Source organism: Bactrocera neohumeralis, chromosome 4, assembly GCF_024586455.1.
Source record: "Bactrocera neohumeralis isolate Rockhampton chromosome 4, APGP_CSIRO_Bneo_wtdbg2-racon-allhic-juicebox.fasta_v2, whole genome shotgun sequence".
Classification (NCBI taxonomy): domain Eukaryota; kingdom Metazoa; phylum Arthropoda; class Insecta; order Diptera; family Tephritidae; genus Bactrocera; species Bactrocera neohumeralis.
Window position 1 is genome coordinate 44,154,981 of NC_065921.1, and position 19,807 is coordinate 44,174,787.

Here is a 19,807-nt window from a genome sequence, read left to right on the forward strand (position 1 = left end):
AGTATCAAAAAGCGTAAATAGGGCTAATCGACACGGTTAAGAATATTAAACTTCCGGTTAGCTTTATACAATATACACATGTATACTCGTATGAGGTAAAATGTAATATATATTAATAAAACTTAGTGTGTGTATATTCAAAGGAAATTAACTGAATTTGTTCCCTTAAGCATACGAGTAATGTGCTTAGATCTGAATAATGACTAAATCAGTAGGACCCCAGTCTAAGCACCATGTTTCTAATACCTTATTTCCTTCTGTGTTGAGCTAATATCTCAATCTTAATCTAACAATATTATGTACTTCGGTAGCAAAAATTATGCTACAACTTCGCACAGAACTAGTACTTCTGTGACACGATGTTCAGAGCATACCGAAGTTATAGAGAGAATACTTCTCTGGCCTGCTAAACGGCCGTGAAAATGTATCATCAGGAGATGGCGAGCCCGAGTCCACAATCGATGACAATGCAATAGATGTTCCATTGCCCGACTATGAAAATATTCAAATAACAACAAAGCGGCAAGGATCAATGAATTAATGGGCGATACAATTACGGCGATGAAGAACTGGCAAGGTGCATGTATCAGCTTCTTTCCCAGATGTGGTCGAATGAAAGCATGCCCGACGATTGGAGCAAGTGTGTTCTGCTCAATGCACCAAATGGGGATACCACAATCTGCGCTAATTATCGTTTCATATCGTGCGTAGTGTATTAAAGACTAAAGCCCACCGTCAACAAACTGATTAAACCTTATCGGTGTGGCTTTAGACCTGCAAAATCTGATATCGACTAGATTTTCACCATGCGCCAAATACTATAAAGGACTCATGAAAGGAAGATCAACACACTCCACTTCTTCGTCGATTTAAAGCTACTTTTGACAGCACAAAAAGGAGCTGGTTTTATGCCGCTAAGTCTGAATTTGATATCCCCGCAAAGCTAATACGGTTGTGTAAGTAACGTTGAGCAACACCAAAAGTTCCGTCAGGATCGGGAACGACTTCTCCGAGCAGTTTTATACCAAGCGAGGTTTCAGACAAAGGAACTCCCTATCGTGTGACTTCTTCAATCAATTGCTGTAGAAAATAATACGAGACCTAAAGCTTAAGAGCTAAATAGAGAAGGTAGAATCTTCTAACTATAGCACAGCTGTACAGCTGCTGGCGTACGGCGATGATATTGATACCACTAGCCTTATCATTCGCGCCGTTCGTTCTTCTTTCTCCAAACTGGAAAAGGAAACAAAGCAAATGGGTCTGACAGTGAACACAGACAAGACGAAATATCTCCTGTTATCAAACAAAGAGTTGTAGCACTCGCAACTTGGCACGCACATCACTGTTGACAGTCATAACTTGGAAGTCGTAGATAATCGGCCATCTTGGAGCCAGAATCAACAAAAACAATAATATCAGCTTTGAAATCCAACGCAGTACCACTCTTGCCAACACGTACAACTTTGAACTGAGTAAACAACTGAGAATTAAAGTTCTCTTTCGACGAACAAATATGAAACTCTATATGTCCTCATCTGATGAGTCGGCCTTTGGAGTGATCGAGAGAAAAGTTTTGCGGGTTGAAATATATGGTCGCAATGGCAACGGCGGGTACCGCAGTCGACTGAAACGATGAGCTGTAAGAGATATACGACGGCATTGACATAGTCAGCCAATCAACATACACCTGCTGTGCTAGTTAAGTCGTGCTGCCCGGATGGAAGATAACATTCCAGCTTTACACCGGCCACTTTCAAGAGAAATTTAATATCTTATGAACTTTTCGAACAATATTCATTGAATTTGGTGCACAAGACTTAAGATTCGTATGATACACTGTGAAAAAGCTTCTCAACCCCGCTTTATTTATGACTGTTCTGATTATTCACTGTACATATGTAGGGCAGTCGTTCACGACGATCGAGTTATTACAACTAACTTTTCGGTGCTGCACCTGAATACCTAACACCTATCAAATCTATTTGCCATCACCTCACGTGGACTGCCACATGATTCCATAATGCTGTTTCGGCAATTCTCACGGCTTTGGACTGTTTGTTTTGGGTTGTCAAAAAAGTCTTGCGGTACTTTTATTGATTTTTTTTTTATTGAAATTGAAATGAATTTTTGATGACTCATGCCCAGCTCTTGACCGATGCTACGGCCGCTACTATGCCGTCTCTTTCGACCAATTCAGCGATTTTATCGCAATTTTCGACAACAGGTCTTCCGGAGCGTGGCGCATCTTCGACCACCTCTACACCAGAACGAAAACGTTGAAACCATCGTTGTGCGGTGGAAATGGAAACTGTATCGGGTCCATAAACTGTACAAATTTTATTGGCGGCTTGAGATGCATTTTTGCCTTTATCGTAGTAGTACTGTAAAATATGCCGTATTTTCTCTTTATTTTGCTCCATGTTTGCGACGCTATAACTCACGAACGACTTAAAAGAAACGACAATCAATCAAACACGTGTTAGCGCGTGAAATGAGCTCTCCAAAAAGGTATAGCATGACCCGATGCGACGAACAAAACTAGAACTACGCGCTTTCAGCGCCAAGTAGCGAAAATACCGCAAGACTTTTTTGCCAACCTATATAAAACTATAACCAATGAAGCTAATGAACAACACCCAAATGTTGCCTTCTATGTATACCATTTCTTAACTAAAAACGTCTTCCCATGACAACTGTTCATATATGTGTCGAAAGTATTGAAAATGGGTGCCAATATAAAGGTTTTCAAACTACCAGTACACTTTATGCGATACATATTTCACAAGGTATGCGAGGTATCTTAATGCATTATGACCGACATGTGCGATATCAATGAAATCGGTTTAAGGATCAATCCATAATAAGCGGTATCCTCGTATTCACCTACTTTTACGTTTGGTTCAATTTATATTACATATCTATATTCGTATCTTAGAAAATGTAGAATGAAGACTCTACTGTAGTCGTCTATAAACTTTAACGGAAGTATCTTATTATCTTAAATTTAATCTATTGTCAAGATCTGAAAGTATGTTCACTCCTTTGAAATTTGAAAATTGCGAGATTCTACAGCCGATAAGTATTTGTCATTTCGAATTATATTACGGTCTCTGACATACTGACCGATACGGTATATGATATAAAATCAAATGTAATAACAGAAATCATTATATTGGTGAAAGGTTGTTGTCAACTATCGTACTATATATGATCACAATTTTATCAAATGAAAAGATGCTGATTCTATTTCTCATATGTACTTATGTATGAAGTCCTCACCTTTGGTATATGTTTTATTCTAAGATCTTCATTTTCTTAGAAGAAGGAGACAACTGTTCAATGGTTAAATGGATGCCATGGTTAAATCGGCAGTTTTTGAATCTTTTATCAAGAACACAAAATCAACTTTTTTCTGAAAATATCTTTATTATATATTACTATGTTTTTGAATATTACTTATTATGATGGTAAGGAAATACGCATAATAAACTAACTTTGCCACTTAACCCTAGAGCACGTATTTTAAAGACGTCATACTTAGATTTAAACAACTTCTGTGAATTGTTTTTTATAGTCTCCAAATTTCTCTGACCTATGATTTTAAGAAAAAGATTGTGGTTACATATGAGTGTGAAATGTAGCTCTATGTATTGGCATGGATTTCAACCAATTTATTTAAAGTGAAATTCTATTCGAGTCAATCAATTTGCTTTCTATAAATATTTTCAAAACAACACACCATCTGTTTTTGTTAACTTTTAAGTAGCTTTAATAATATCAGATCAGCTTTCAACAATCATTTCAATTTCGACTAAAATAAAAATTTCCTCTACATAACAACAGTAAAAATCCATCATAAATTGCTACAGATAAATCATCTAATGGCCACCATGTCCACCGAAATCGTGTCCACCATGATGATGAACTGCAACACCATGTTCTTGTTTGATTGAGAAGCCACTCGAATGACCGTGACCATGATCATGACCATGTCCATAACCATGCCCATAATCATGACCGTGGCCATGACCAGCATCCTCACCATCTCCACCATCGTGCGATTCAACCTCGGCGTGTCCACCATGGTATCTGGTGTGTCCATGATCAGCTACATGATGGTGTGTGGGTTCACGATGTACCACCGCATGGAAACCACTGTGCTTGTCAGCCGTATAGTGCACAGTTCTCTTGTGACCATCCGCTTCAATCAGTTCATAATGTCCGGACACCTTATCACCATGACGATGTTCACTCTGCTCTTTGATATCACCCGTCTTCGTATCCTTAACGCCGTAATTGAAGTGATACTCAGCGTGTGAATCATGACCGTCATCGTGTCCATGTCCGTGTCCGTCTCCATGGTGACCATGATGATCGTGATGATCGTCGTGTGAGACTAAATGCACTGAAGCGTGACTGGAAGCACTGTGACCTCCATGATCATGTCCATGATGCCCGTATGGTAAGGCACAGACCACCACCAGTGTGAAGCAACATACGAGTGCAGCGAATGCCTATCGAAAACACAGATAATTTGAGAGTTTTCAATTCTAATATACATATGTAAGTATATGCGAAATACATATATCAATCAAACTCACCTTAGAGCCCATTGTTTCAAACTAAATTAACAGCTGTGATAGATCTGGGTGAACTGTGATTAGTTTGCTTTTAACCTGTGCTTTTATACTAAAGTGCTAAGCATTTTCTTTCACATTATCTTTCGCTAAATTCTGCAGCATTTCGAACTGCCTTACGAACGCACTTCAGATGGCTGACCGTGAAATTGTTTGGTAATTATTAGTAAAGTGGCGCCTTCAAATCTAATGTGCGCAATTGTGTGACTAGCAACTTGCAACATTTATGTTATACATTTGTCTCATTTGCACCGTTTTCATGCCTTTTATCTGGTCGATTTGACTATTATAATAGGAAATTTATTTTTATGTCATCAATCGAAGTTTTGACTTTTTCCGTTCAGTAAGTTGAAGCGTGGCTATCGCTAAAAAGTTTTGTTCGACAAAATCTGTTCCATCGGTTTAAGAGTCGGTATAAAGGCACAACAAACAAAACAAACTTTGCGAATTCAACACTGGCTAAAACACGCTATTTTTCCTCATTTTATTTGGTCTTTCCCGAACAGCGTTCCAACAATGCTTTCGAAAGTGTTAGGCAATATGGCTTAAGAGGCGGCACGAAATGAGCTCCGATGAAAAATAACGTTAAAACACGTTAAATTCGCAAAGTTTCTTTTGTTTGTTGTGCTACAGCACTTCAATACTCGCTCTTAAACCAATACTCGCACACCTTAAAAAGATGCGGAAACCTCATTAAGTAAAGACTAGAATCATGACTAAAAAAACAAGTAGCTTTCATATGGCCATTATAACTTTTCCCTTAAAGTAGATTGGAATGTAATGAGGTATAATATGAAACTTTCCAATAATGACTTGCTGCGATCTATAATGGCCTTAGGTCTCGACTGCTAGCAAACCCACGAGATCCAAAGAGACGAAAAACCTCAATTTTTGATTACATGGCATTTTAGTTTCTATTGATGAACATCTTTTGAGTAGTTGATTTGATTATGAAAAGTTTGAAAATTCAGCCGTCCTAATGAACCTTCGGTAACCTATTGAGGCTGGTCGACTTATACGAAACCCGTGCATGGTGGCTCTGGCGCTAAGTTCCATATACATACAATTACATTAACTATTTAAACTCCAATGATCTGGATTGTAACTCTGTCTTGTCGGAAGCGGAATATAAAAACTCCTCCGTTCGGATCCAAGTTTATAACAGATTGAATTGAAAAAATTAGATACCAAAATTACAGACTCCAAATTCTAAGATATGATTAACAATGGATTTTTTGACATGTTAAGGCTTTTAAAAAATTTTGCTAAAAATCCAGTATACAATTACTTAAAAGTGGCAAAATTCCGACCGATGTTACGATGGATCAGGTTTTCACGAACAAAACTTTTTAGCGATAGCCACGCTTCAACTTACTGAACGGAAAAGTCAAAACTTCGATTGATGACATAAAAATAAATTTCCTATTATAATAGTCAAATCGATCAAATATAAAAAAAGGATGAAAACGGTGAAAATGAGACAAATGTATAACATAAATGTTGCAAGTTGCTAGTCACACAATTGCGAACATTAGATTTGAAGGCGCCACTTTACTAATAATTACCAAACAATTTCACGGTCAGCCATCTGAAGTGCGTTCGTAAGGCAGTTCGAAATGCTGCAGAATTTAGCGAAAGATAATGTGAAAGAAAATGCTTAGCACTTTAGTATAAAAGCACAGGTTAAAAGCAAACTAATCGCAGTTCACCCAGATCTATCACGGCTGTTAATTTAGTTTGAAACAATGGGCTCTAAGGTGAGTTTGATTGATATATGTATTTCTCTTATACTTACATATGTATATTAGAATTGAAAACTCTCAAATTATGTGTGTTTTTGATAGGTATTCGCTGCACTCGTATGTTGCTTCACACTGGTGGTGGTCTGTGCCTTACCATACGGCCATCATGGACATGATCATGGAGGTCACAGTGCTTCCAGTCACGCTTCAGTGCATTTAGTCTCACACGACGATCATCACGATCATCATGGTCACCATGGAGACGGACACGGACATGGACACGATGACGGTCATGATTCACACGCTGAGTATCACTTCAATTACGGCGTTAAGGATACGAAGACGGGGGATATCAAAGAGCAGAGTGAACATCGTCATGGTGATAAGGTGTCCGGACATTATGAACTGATTGAAGCGGATGGTCACAAGAGAACTGTGCACTATACGGCTGACAAGCACAGTGGTTTCCATGCGGTGGTACATCGTGAACCCACACACCATCATGTAGCTGATCATGGACACACCAGCTACCATGGTGGACACGCCGAGGTTGAATCGCACGATGGTGGAGATGGTGAGGATGCTGGTCATGGCCACGGTCATGATTATGGGCATGGTTATGGACATGGTCATGATCATGGTCACGGTCATTCGAGTGGCTTCTCAATCAAACAAGAACATGGTGTTGCAGTTCATCATCATGGTGTACACGATTTCGGTGGACATGGTGGCCATTAGATGATTTATCTGTAGCAATTTATGATGGATTTTTATTGTTGTTATGTAGAGGAAATTTTTATTTTAGTCGAAATTGAAATGATTGTTGAAAGCTGATCTGATATTATTAAAGCTACTTAATAGTTAACGAAAACAGATGGTGTGTTGTTTTGAAAATATTTATAGAAAGCAAATTGATTGACTCGAATAGAATTTCACTTTAAATAAATTGGTTGAAATCCATGCCAATACATAGAGCTACATTTCAAACTCATATGTAACCACAATCCTTTTCTTAAAATCATAGGTCAGAGAAATTTGGAGACTATAAAAAACAATTCACAGAAGTTGTTTAAATCTAAGTATGACGTCTTTAAAATACGTGCTCTAGGGTTAAGTGGCAAAGTTAGTTTATTATGCGTATTTCCTTAACATCATAATAAGTAGTATTCAAAAACATAGTAATATATAATAAAGATATTTTCAGAAAAAAGTTGATTTTGTGTTCTTGATAAAAGATTCAAAAACTGCAGTTTTAACCATGGCATCCATTTAACCATTGAACAGTTGTCTCCTTCTTCTAAGAAAATGAAGATCTTAGAATAATCCATATACCAAAGGTGAGGACTTCATACATAAGTATATATGAGAAATGGAATCAGCATCTTTTCATTTGATAAAATTGTGATCATATATAGTACGATAGTTGACAACAACCTTTCACCAATATGATTTCTGTTATTACATTTGACTTTATATCATATACCGTATCGGTCAGTATGTCAGAGAACTTAATATAATTCGAAATGACAAATACTTATCGGCTGTGGAATCTCGCAATTTTCAAGTTTCAAAGGAGTGGACATACTTTCAGATCTTGACAATAGATTATATTTAAGATAATAAGATATTTACGTTAAAGTTTATAGACTGACTACAGTAGTTTCTACATTCAACATCTACTAAGATAAGTATATAGATATGTAATATAAATTGAACCAAACGTAAAAGTAGGTGAATACGAGGATACCGCTTATTATGGATTGATCCTTAGACCGATTTCATTGATATCTCACACGTTGATCAAAATAACCTGTTTAAGGACAACTCTCTGGGTTTCATTAAGATACTTAGCAGCTTGTGAAATATATGTATATCGTATAATCGCAACGTTAGGATCGAAAACAACACGTGCGGGATGGGAGACGCATTTGCAGACAGAAAAAGAAAGAGGACGAAATGCGTGGGTATGGGGAGCTTGATAGGCTGGCCGTCAGGGGTAATGCTCGAAGGTTTCAAGACCGGAGCATACTCTTGTAGAACCCCCAAAGGTGATCTAGTCACCGATGCCCCGAGTATATTTAAATTATGGAGAGAACACTTCTCCAGCCTGATGAAAGGCACTGAACGTACAACGCCAGGAGATTCCCCAATCAATGACGGTTGAGCAGACGTTCCATTGCCCGACCATGAAGAAGTTCGAATAGCAATTACCCGCCTGAAGACAAAGCGCGGGGCCGATGGATTGCCGGCCGAGCTATGAAGACGAAGAACTGATAAGGAGCATGCATTAGCTTCTTTGTGAAATATGGTCGGACGAAAGCATGCCCAACGATTGGAATTTAAGCGTGCTCTGCCCAATCCACAAAAAGTGAGACCCCACAATCTGCGCCAACTACCGTGGGATAAGCCTCCTTAACATCGCGTATAAGGTTCTATCGAGCGTATTGTGTGAAAGATTAAAGCACACCGTCAACAAACTGATTGGACCTATCAGTGTGGCTTTAGACCTGGCAAATCAATAACCGATCAGATATTCACCATGCGCCAAATCTTGGAAAAGATCCGTGAAAGGAGAATCGGCATATGTACACCACCTCTTCGTCGGTTTCAAAGCTGATTTCGATAGCACGAAAAGGAACTGCCTTTATGCCGCGATGTCTGAATTTGGTATCCCCGCAAAACTAATACGGCTGTGTAAACTGACGCTGTGCAACACTAAAAGCTCCGTCAGGATCGGGAAGGACCTCTCCGAGCCGTTCGATACCAAACGAGGTTTCAGACAAGGCGACTCCCTATCGTGCGACTTCTTCAACCTGCTCAAACTACAGAACTGAATCTGGACAAGGAAGCAAAGCAAATGGGTCTGGCAGTGAAACAAACAGTCATCACACTCGTGACTTGTCTCTCACGTCACTGTTGACAGTCATAACTTCGAAGTTGTAAATAATTTCGTCTATCTTGGAAGCAGTGTAAACACCAACAACAATGTCAGCCGGGAAATCCAACGCAGGGTAACTTTTGGCAACAGGTGCTACTTCGGACTGAGTAGGTCCTCTTTCAACGAACAAAAACCAAACTCTATAAGTCACTCATAATTCCCGTCCTGCTATATGGTGCAGAGGCTTGGGCGATGATAACAACTGGTGAGTCGACGTTGCGAGTTTTCGTGAGAAATTTTCTACGAAATATTTATGGTTTTTTGCGCATTGGCAACGGCGAATACCGCATTCGATGGAACGATGAGCTGTACGAGACATTGACACGACAGTCGAAGGTAATATGTAGAATTAAATTCTATAACTTCTCTTGACATCATTGAATTCTCAATAGGTCTTTAAATCGAACGAGGTATGAGAATACCGCACACCACGTTAACCCATTCCAAGCATCAGAACTAGAGTCGAGTCCTTCATATTGATAAAAAGAACCAAACCATGTGTCCATGTCCTTATCTCTATAGTTCATTTCAAAACTGCCGACATTGCATTTTAAATTGGATCTTATTAAATAATTAGTAAAATCTCTTAATCATGAGTCCGAAACTTTCAAGTATATGAAGATTTATTTCCAAAACTTTTAGGGGTGAAAATAAAATTTTGAATATTTCAAATAACAAAGATTTGGGCTGTGACATTTCCCCGAAGTTTCTTAACAATGAAGAGTTTCCTTGGAAACCATAAGACTGGAAATTATGACCAGCTGATTACTGACATAATTGCGAATTCCTCTATCATCGGATGTGGAATGTATCTATAGATGCATTCGTTACATTTTCATTTAGATAAATTTAAAAGGTAATATGGGAGCTAGTTTTAACATGTGATTAGTTGATGTTGAAGACCGTCCTTGACGTCAACGTCGTCAACGCGTTTTCAACCTTCTTTGCGTAATTTGTACCAATCAAAACCATTTGCTACCGACAAGCAATTACCACCGAATACTTTTTTCACATTCTGAACGCTTCGGTACTAGAAAATGTAAATTCTATAAGCACTATATTTACTTCAGAAAGACAAGTATATACTAAACACTAATGATTTTGTAGATATGACATTTGTCACAGATATCAATGCCAATGTGATATAAGAGAAGATGGAAAACAAGTAGCTTTCATTATTGGATATACGGTTTTGTGAAATCTAACGAAGTATGATTTGGGTAAAATGGATTCATTATCGACTGAATTTTTCAGTCCGCTATAGAACCCGCCTCATAGCAAATGCACTTTACTGAGAACAACCAAACTTATTTTTCAAAACATTCGAGGAATACGATAAAACCTTCGATTGCTGTGACGATAGAGTAGAGATATTCGCAAATTGTTTAACGAATCACATTTTAATTTGACCAAGATACTGATATTTGATTCAAAAAATTAAAATTCAATTCAACAAATAGGTAAAAATAAAATTCCTAAAAGAATATAAGACTAGTTGAACCGAGTAGACATAGAATATATATGGCAATATATGTTAGTTCAACAATTAAATACATTCGATTTGAAACCGTTATCATATTTATTATTACGAAACAATAACAAGGTCAGTGATCTGCAGTGCGTTCGTAAGGTAATTAGAAAATACTTCAGAATTGAACTAAAGATAGTGTGAAAGAAAATGTGCGGCACTCAAATTTGGTATAAAAGCGTACTAAGCACAGTTCCACGAGATCCATCACAGCTGCTAATTTGAATGGGCCGAATGGGCTCCAAGGTGAGTTCGATTAATACATTTATCTCATACATATGTATATGTACATTAGTATAGAAATTCTCAAATTCTCTGTGTTTTGGTAGATATTTGCTCCACTCGTATGTTACTTCGCACTTGTGGTAGTCAGTGCCTTTCCACATGGTCATCATGGGCATGATCATGGGGGTCACAGTGCTTCCAGTCATGCTTCAGTGCATTTAGTGTCACACGACGATCATCACGATCATCATGGAGATGAACACGGACATGGACATGACTCACACGCTGAGTATCACTTCAGCTATGGCGTAAAGGATACCAAGACGGGTGATATCAAAGAGCAGAGTGAACACCGTAAAGGTGATAAGGTATCCGGACATTATGAACTGATTGAAGCGGATGGTCACAAGAGAACTGTGCACTATACGGCTGACAAGCACAGTGGTTTCCATGCGGTGGTACACCGTGAACCCACACACCATCATGTAGCTGATCATGGACACACCAGCTACCATGGTGGACACGCCGAGGTTGAATCGCACGATGATGGAGATGGTGGGGATGGTGGTCATGGTTACGAACATGCCCACGGAGGACACACTAGCTACCATGGTGGACATGCCGAGGTTGAATCGCACGATGGTGGAGATGGTGGGGATGATGGCTACGGTCATGATTATGGACATGGTCATGATCATGGTCACGATCATTCTAGTGGCTTTTCAATCAAACAAGAACAGGTACATCATCATGGTGGACATGATTTCGGTGGACACGGAGGACATTAGATGATTTATCTGTACAAAGTAATAATGGATGCTTATTTTTGTTATGTAGAGAATATGTTTAGTGGAAATTTAAATGGTTTTTAAAAATTGATCTGATATTATTAAAGTTACTTAAAAGTTAACAAAATCGGATAATGTATTCGTTTGGAAATGTTTATGGAATTATCTCTAATATAATTTTAAATGCATAGAAATACTTTTCCAACGCAGAGGTAACCGCAATCATTTTCTACTATTTACACAAGTTTTTTCATGGGATTCGTAATATGTGACAATCGTAATCTTAACATTATTCACAGAAATCGTTCGAAATCTAAGTATGACATCATTGAAATACATACTCTTGGTTTAAGAAACACATACAATAATACATAATAAGGATGCCTTAAGAAAGAATTGAGTGCATATTCCTGATGGAGATTTAAAGCATAGGTTGAACTGAAAACAGTTTCAATTTTTCTTCTTCTTCGAAAATGTAATATAAACTGATACAAATGGACGAAACTTATAATACTGTTATATTCTGGGTTGGTGTTTAGACCGATTTCATTTATATTTAACCACTGATTATTTAATTAAACTTTGTAGTCCGTCAATTAGAGCAATGGCATATCTTCTTCTTCTTCTTTAGTGCCGTAGACACCGCTTACGCGATTATAGCCTAGTTAACAAGAGCGCTCCAGTCGTTCTTTCTTTTTGCTACGTGGAGCCAATTGGATATTTCAAGCGAAACCAGGTCCTTCTCCACTTGGTCCTTCCAACGGAGTGGAGGTCTTCCTCTTCATCTGCTTCCCCCGATGTTGTTGGTGTTTACACTGCTTCCAAGATAGACGAAATTATTACACCAAGTCGCGAGTGCGACGACTGTTTGTTTGATGACAGGAGATATTTCGTCTTGCCCTCGTTCACTGCCAGACCCATTTGCTTTGCTTCCTTGTCCAGATTCAGTTCTGTAGTTTGAGCAGGTTGAAGAAGTTGCACGATAGGGAGTCGCCTTGTCTGAAACCTCGTTTGGTATCGAACGGCTCGGAGAGGTCCTTCCCGATCCTGACGGAGCTTTTAGTGTTGCACAGCGTCAGTTTACACAGCCGTATTAGTTTTGCGGGGATACCAAATTCAGACATCGCGGCATAAAGGCAGTTCCTTTTCGTGCTATCGAAATCAGCTTTGAAATCGACGAAGAGGTGGTGTACATATGTCGATTCTCCTTTCACGGATCTTTTCCAAGATTTGGCGCATGGTGAATATCTGATCGGTTATTGATTTGCCAGGTCTAAAGCCACACTGATAAGGTCCAATCAGTTTGTTGACGGTGTGCTTTAATCTTTCACACAATACGCTCGATTGAACCTGAACGCGATGTTGAGGAGGCTTATCCCACGGTAGTTGGCGCAGATTGTGGGGTCTCCCTTTTTATGGATTGGGCAGAGTACGCTTAAATTCCAATCGTTGAGCATGCTTTCGTCAGACCATATTTTACAAAGAAGCTGATGCATTCTCCTTATCAGTTCTTCGCCGCCGTGTTTGAATAGCTCGGCCGGCAATCCATCGGGCCCCGCCGCTTTGTTGTTCTTCAGGCGGGTAATTGCTATTCGAACTTCTTCATGGTCGGGCAATGGAACGTCTGCTCGATCGTCATTGATTGGGGAATCTCCTGGCGTTGTACGTTCAGTGCTTTTCATCAGGCTGGAGAAGTGTTCTCTCCATAATTTAAGTATGCTCTGGACATCGGTGACTAGATCACCATTGGGGGTTCTACAAGAGTATGCTCCGGTGTTGAAACCTTGTGTAAGCCGCAACACATACAATAACACATAATAATGATGGCTTAAAGAAGAATTGAGTTCATATTCCTGATGGAGATCTAAAGCATAGGTAGAACTGAAAACAGTTTCAGTTTTTTCTTCTTCTTCGAAAATGTAATATGAACTGATACAAATGGACGAAACTTATAATCCTGTTATATTCTGGGTTGGTGTTTAAACCGATTTCATTCATAGTTAACCACTGATTAATGGCATATCTAGATGGCACTATTTATGCAGAGTATTGTTTCTATATATGTCTTCATTGTTCCTAGATTTATATAATATATTGTACAGTGAAGACGGGATTTATAAATGTGTTATATGTGAATAATAAGGATTGAAGGCAATTTTCATATTGCTACATAAGCATCTTGAGTATTATTCACCAAAATCGGTTGATATTGTTCATAAGATACTAAATTTGTCCTAAGAGTGGGCAGTATCCAATTTTTGTACTGTGTCTTATTCAGTCTTTCCGACCAACTCCGCTGTAACGCTCATGATGGTCAAATCATAAGGAGGAGGTAGAAAGATTTATTGGCATCATGTGGAGTCTAATTATCTTGATTGCTTTGTGATGTATAATTTAAAACTTATAAGAGCGAGGGGACACTTTTTTTACTTAAACTTCAATTGTTGTTCTTCACAACTGTAAATATCTGTATCAAAATTGAGTTAATTTGTGGCTTAATGTTGTGTTTTTTAAACTTACGCATTTTGTACCAATTTGTTTTTTAACCTATCTTAATTTTTACCCAAGTTTTTGTTTGCAGAATCAGACAGACATTGAGCTAGTCTTGTCACTCTGATCAGTTTGGTACATAAATACCTATCGGCCAAGCCCGACTTATTTCATAAATTGTGATTTCAAAATCTCATTGAATTTGTGCTGAATATATTGAACAAAGTGGAGGAATCTTTATAGAAAAAAATATTTTCTGAAGCTCACTTAATACCTAAAGTTAAAAAAATCGGTTTTATCTATATATCGTCTTTCGTCTTAACGGTTGATTTTTGTTGAATATAACAGATATTTTTATCTCAATCGGAGGTAATAAAATTAAAATTCTCTAAATTTTCTTGGCATCATTACATTCTCAAGAAGTCTATAAATCGAACGAGATATGAGAATACCGCACACCACGTTAGGTCAAGGCTATTAGTCATGAGTTCGAAGCTTTCAAATATTTGGAGATTTTTTTCAAAGCATTTAGAGGCGAAAGTAACATCTAGAATATTTGTAGGCCATCAAATAAGAAAATATATGGATTGTGATATTTTCCCGAATTTACTTTGCAATGAAGAGAAAAACACCTAAACACCAGTTTTATGGAAATAGTTCGTGGTTTCCTTGGAAACCATAAAGCTGACAATTATGATTAGCTGATTACTGGCATGATTACGAAATTCTCCATCTCTCTAAAAATCCCTAAAGATGTACTTCTTACATTCTCATTTAGATAGATAGATTTAAAGATAATAAGAGAGCTTATTTGGACGAGAAGAAGAACGCTTTAATGAAGACATAATGGAATATGAGAGACTTTACCAACCCCACTAAACTGAAACCATTATGGGGACTATATTTAAAGGTTAATAAGAGAAAATAGAAACAGAAGATGGTAGTAAAAATAAAAGTTATCAACTTAAAATATTTGGAGTGTTTTCAAAATGTCTCTTTTAAGAATGTAGCCCAAATTGATGATCGGTATCTTTTAATAAGGTCTCTGTTATATAAACCGTGGACCAAATAGCAGTATACTGGTGTTATGAACAAACAAAACAACTTGAACACAATATTGTTTATTCATAATATACCTACAGGGTTTGTCCGAAAAGTAATAGGACTGAATTTCTTCCGCAGTGACTGTACTCCGCAGGAGCACCGATCGGATTCGGTTGAGAGGCTGGTCAGTTGTCTCCGCGCACCTGGAGAGTCAGGACACACATTTTCGCGCGACGTGTTTCTGTGAGTAGTGTAAGCCGAAAATGCAACATGTGTGATCCAATTTTTAAATAACGTAATCACAGGTGACGAGTCAGAGATCTTTGAGTATGATCTCGAGGCAAAGAGGCAGTCTTCCGAGTGGCACACGCCGGAGTCTCCTCCCCCAAAAAAGGGAAGAATCATCAAATCCAAAGTGAAAACGATGCTCATTGTCTTTTTTGATATCAAAGCCACCTTCCACCATGTTCCCCTTGGACAAACCCAAGTTTTACGTGGAAATCCTCAAGAGACTCAACCGAAAGGTCAATCGGGTCCAACAAGACATCGCTGCCGATTTGAAGTTGCATCAGGACAACGCCCCGGCTCACACCGCCTTTCTTGTGAACAGCTACCTAAGCAAGGCCGGCATCCCAACGCTTCCGCAGCCACCCTACAACCCAGATGTGGCCCCATGGACTTTTTTGTTTCCTTGCCTGAAAAAGCCGATGAAAAGCAAGCTTCGGTTTTCATGGCTATTCCGGAGAATGCTTTTTGTGACGCCTTCAATGCTTGGAAATCGCGCTGCATCGACGCAGAAGGAGCCTATTTTGAAAGTTGTTAAATAATTGTAACAATTGGTTCAATAAATTTTTATACTCTCGCAACAATGTTGCTAACGAGAGTATTATAGTTTTGTTCACATAACGGTTGTTTGTAAGTCCTAAAACTAAAAGAGTCAGATATAGGGTTATATAGACCAAAGTCATCAGGGCGACGAGTAGAGTCGAAATCCGGATGTCTGTCTGTCCGTCCGTCCGTGCAAGCTGTAACTTGAGTAATGATGAAACTTGGTACACGTATTCCTTGGCTCCATAAGAAGGTTAAGTTCGAAGATGGGCAAAATCGGCCAACTGCCACGCCCACAAAATGGCGGAAACCGAAAACCTATAAAGTGTCATAACTAAGCCATAAATAAAGATATTAAAGTGAAATTTGGCACAAAGGATCGCATTAGGGAGGGACATATTTGGAAGTAATTTTTTTGGAAAAGTGGGCGTGGCCCCGCCCCCTACTAAGTTTTTTGTACATATCTCGGAAACTATTATAGCTATGTCAACCAAACTCTACAGAGTCGTTTTCTTCAGGTATTTCCATATACAGTTCAAAAATGGAAGAAATCGGATAATAACCACGCCCACCTCCCATACAAAGGTTATGTTCAAAATCACTAAAAGTGCGTTAACCGACTAACAAAAAACGTCAGAAACACTAAATTTTACGGAAGAAGTGGCAGAAGGAAGCTGCCCCCAGGCTTTTTTTAAAAATTGAAAATGGGCGTGGCGCCGACTTATGGACCAAGAAGCATATCTCAGGAGCTACTAGACCGATTTCAATGAAATTCGGTATATAATGTTTTCTTAACACCCTGATGACATGTACGAAATATGGCTGAAATCGGTTCACAACCACGCCTTCTTCCAATATAAAGCTATTTTGAATTCCATCTGATGCCTTCTTTGTATAATATTATACTCGTATTATTACATTACATTAGGAACCAATGATGATAGCGGAATAAAACTTTACACAAATACGGTATTTGAAAAATATGTAAATGACGGATAATGAAATCTCGATTATCACTTTATCATGCGAGAGTATAAAATGTTCGGTGACACCCGAACTTAGCCCTTCCTTACTTGTTTTAAATCGACTCAGTCCTATTACTTTCCGGACAAACCCTGTATGTATATCTTGGATATGCGTTTCTTTGAAGTTTGAAATCGCTATGCTTGCATCCTCATCTAACAGAGGTCCAACGAAAACAATAGGCTCAGTTTTCACTTCTTGTTATACTAATAAATTAATGAAGCACCTTTTCTTAGAGTGCTTTATAGCGAACATTGTTTAAACGCAGTTTTGGAAAAACACAAATGAAATGAGTAGAATATACCAAAAACAAACATTCCAATCATGATTTAGAACCAAGTATGTTTTGTCAAGCCACTCAAACCTATTCGATATTGGAACTTACGATGTTTAAGAAGTTTTCTTTGGGTAGAATGGATTCATTATGTACTGAATTTTTCAGTTCGCTTTAGAACCCGTCTCATTGCAAATTCACTTTAATGAGAATATCCAACAACCAACAATTTCCTTCACGAGCTTCAAGGATTACGATTTCAGAAAATGCGTCTAGTGTCGGTCAATTGACGAACGACTGCTTGGCTCTTCAGTATGGAAGTTCAGCCTCCCTAACTTCAGTGACCAATTGATACTGATCGACTTAACCGAAACTCGTCCTATAGCATCTCTGGTACAAAGTTCCACCCTAAGAAATTACATACCAACAAATTAGAATTAGAAATATAATTCTTAAAATAATATAAGAATAGTCGAAACTGAGAAGGCATAGAAAATTTTCGGCAATTTTTAGTCCGTCAATTAAATACATTAGATATAAAGCCGTTACTTTATTTGTAATTACCAAATAATGACAAGGTCAGCGATCTGCAGTGCGTTTGTAAAGCAATTCGAAAATACTGCAGAATTGAACGAAAGGTAGTGTGAAAGAAAAAGCTTGGAACTCAAATTTGGTATAAAAGCGTAGATTAACAGCGTACCAAGCACAGTTCCACGAGATACATCACAGCTGCTAATTTGAATAGAAACAATGGGCTCCAAGGTGAGTTCGATTAATACATTTATCTCTTACATATATGTACATTAGTATAGAAATTCTCAAATTCTCTGTTTTTTGGTAGATATTCGCTCCACTCGTATGTAGCTTCGCACTAGTGGTAGTCAGTGCCTTTCCACATGGTCATCATGGGCATGATCATGGGGGTCACAGTGCTTCCAGTCACGCTTCAGTGCATTTAGTCTCACACGACAATCATCACGATCATCATGGTCACCATGGAGACGGACACGGACACGGACACGACGATGGTCATGACTCACACGCTGAGTATCACTTCAGCTATGGCGTAAAGGATACCAAGACGGGTGATATCAAAGAGCAGAGTGAACACCGTAAAGGTGATAAGGTATCCGGACATTATGAACTGATTGAAGCGGATGGTCACAAGAGAACTGTGCACTATACGGCTGACAAGCACAGTGGTTTCCATGCGGTGGTACACCGTGAACCCACACACCATCATGTAGCTGATCATGGACACACCAGCTACCATGGTGGACACGCCGAGGTTGAATCGCACGATGATGGAGATGGTGGGGATGGTGGTCATGGTTACGAACATGCCCACGGAGGACACACTAGCTACCATGGTGGACATGCCGAGGTTGAATCGCACGATGGTGGAGATGGTGGGGATGATGGCTACGGTCATGATTATGGACATGGTCATGGTCATGGTCACGGTCATTCTAGTGGCTTTTCAATCAAACAAGAACATGGTGTTGCGGTACATCATCATGGTGGACATGATTTCGGTGGACACGGTGGACATTAGATGATTTATCTGTACAAAGTAATAATGGATGCTTATGTAAATTTGTGTAGAGAATATTTTTATTTTAGTCGAAATTGAAATGATTGTTGAAAATTGATCTGATATTATTAAAGGTACTTAAAAGTTAACAAAAACGGAAAATGTTTTGTTTTGAAAATGTTTATGGAGTGCAAATTGGTTGTTTCGAAAAGATCGTGATGTGGTATTAGTAGTTGACAAGAAGCACCAACCACTTTCCCAAGCCCAATATACCTAATGATTTCTGTTATTACATTTGACTTTATACCATATTCATCGCTCAGTAAGTTAACTTAATTTAATTCAAAATGACAAATTAATATTGACTTACTTAGGTTCTACATTTAATTTCACGTCCGGCGTAATTATATTAAAAAGAACCTAATTTACTCGAATAAGATACATATAGTATATATTTGTATTATTGATTATTTAGGTATCGAAAAATATTGAAATCTTAGTTGATTTTTAACGAACGGAAATAAAAAGAAATCATTCGGTGCCAAGTCGGGACTATGCGGATGATGACTCAACAAATCGATGTTTTGAGTGCTCAAAAATGCAGTTGTATCAGTCGTTGTGTGAGAGCTCGTATTGTCGTAGCGGAGAGTGATACTTCTTCAGTGGTTGGTTTTCCTGATTCCTTGAAAGACAACATGCAAACAAGTGGTTGCATACCACACATAATTTGCTGTTCTGTATGTATCAGTATGATTG

General features: G+C 38.4%; 4 protein-coding genes across 4 annotated transcripts; 3 read left to right on the forward strand and 1 right to left on the reverse strand.

The window, feature by feature from the left end:
• Window positions 1–3,878: 3,878 nt before the first annotated feature.
• Window positions 3,879–4,613, reverse strand: LOC126754618 (histidine-rich glycoprotein-like). The gene is made up of 2 exons (XM_050466723.1): window positions 4,602–4,613; window positions 3,879–4,514 (listed from the first exon to the last, which is right to left on the reverse strand). Exons 1-2 carry the CDS (start codon window positions 4,611–4,613, stop codon window positions 3,879–3,881), a joined length of 648 nt encoding a protein of 215 aa, XP_050322680.1.
• Window positions 4,614–6,382: 1,769 nt separating this feature from the next.
• LOC126754615 (histidine-rich glycoprotein-like) lies at window positions 6,383–7,117 on the forward strand. Its single transcript, XM_050466721.1, has 2 exons — window positions 6,383–6,394; window positions 6,482–7,117. The coding sequence occupies exons 1-2, from the start codon at window positions 6,383–6,385 to the stop codon at window positions 7,115–7,117; spliced, it is 648 nt and encodes a 215-aa protein (XP_050322678.1).
• Window positions 7,118–11,079: 3,962 nt separating this feature from the next.
• Window positions 11,080–11,858, forward strand: LOC126755706 (histidine-rich glycoprotein-like). Its single transcript, XM_050468454.1, has 2 exons — window positions 11,080–11,091; window positions 11,175–11,858. Exons 1-2 carry the CDS (start codon window positions 11,080–11,082, stop codon window positions 11,856–11,858), a joined length of 696 nt encoding a protein of 231 aa, XP_050324411.1.
• Window positions 11,859–18,267: 6,409 nt separating this feature from the next.
• Window positions 18,268–19,072, forward strand: LOC126755708 (histidine-rich glycoprotein-like). The gene is made up of 2 exons (XM_050468455.1): window positions 18,268–18,279; window positions 18,359–19,072. The coding sequence occupies exons 1-2, from the start codon at window positions 18,268–18,270 to the stop codon at window positions 19,070–19,072; spliced, it is 726 nt and encodes a 241-aa protein (XP_050324412.1).
• Window positions 19,073–19,807: the final 735 nt, after the last annotated feature.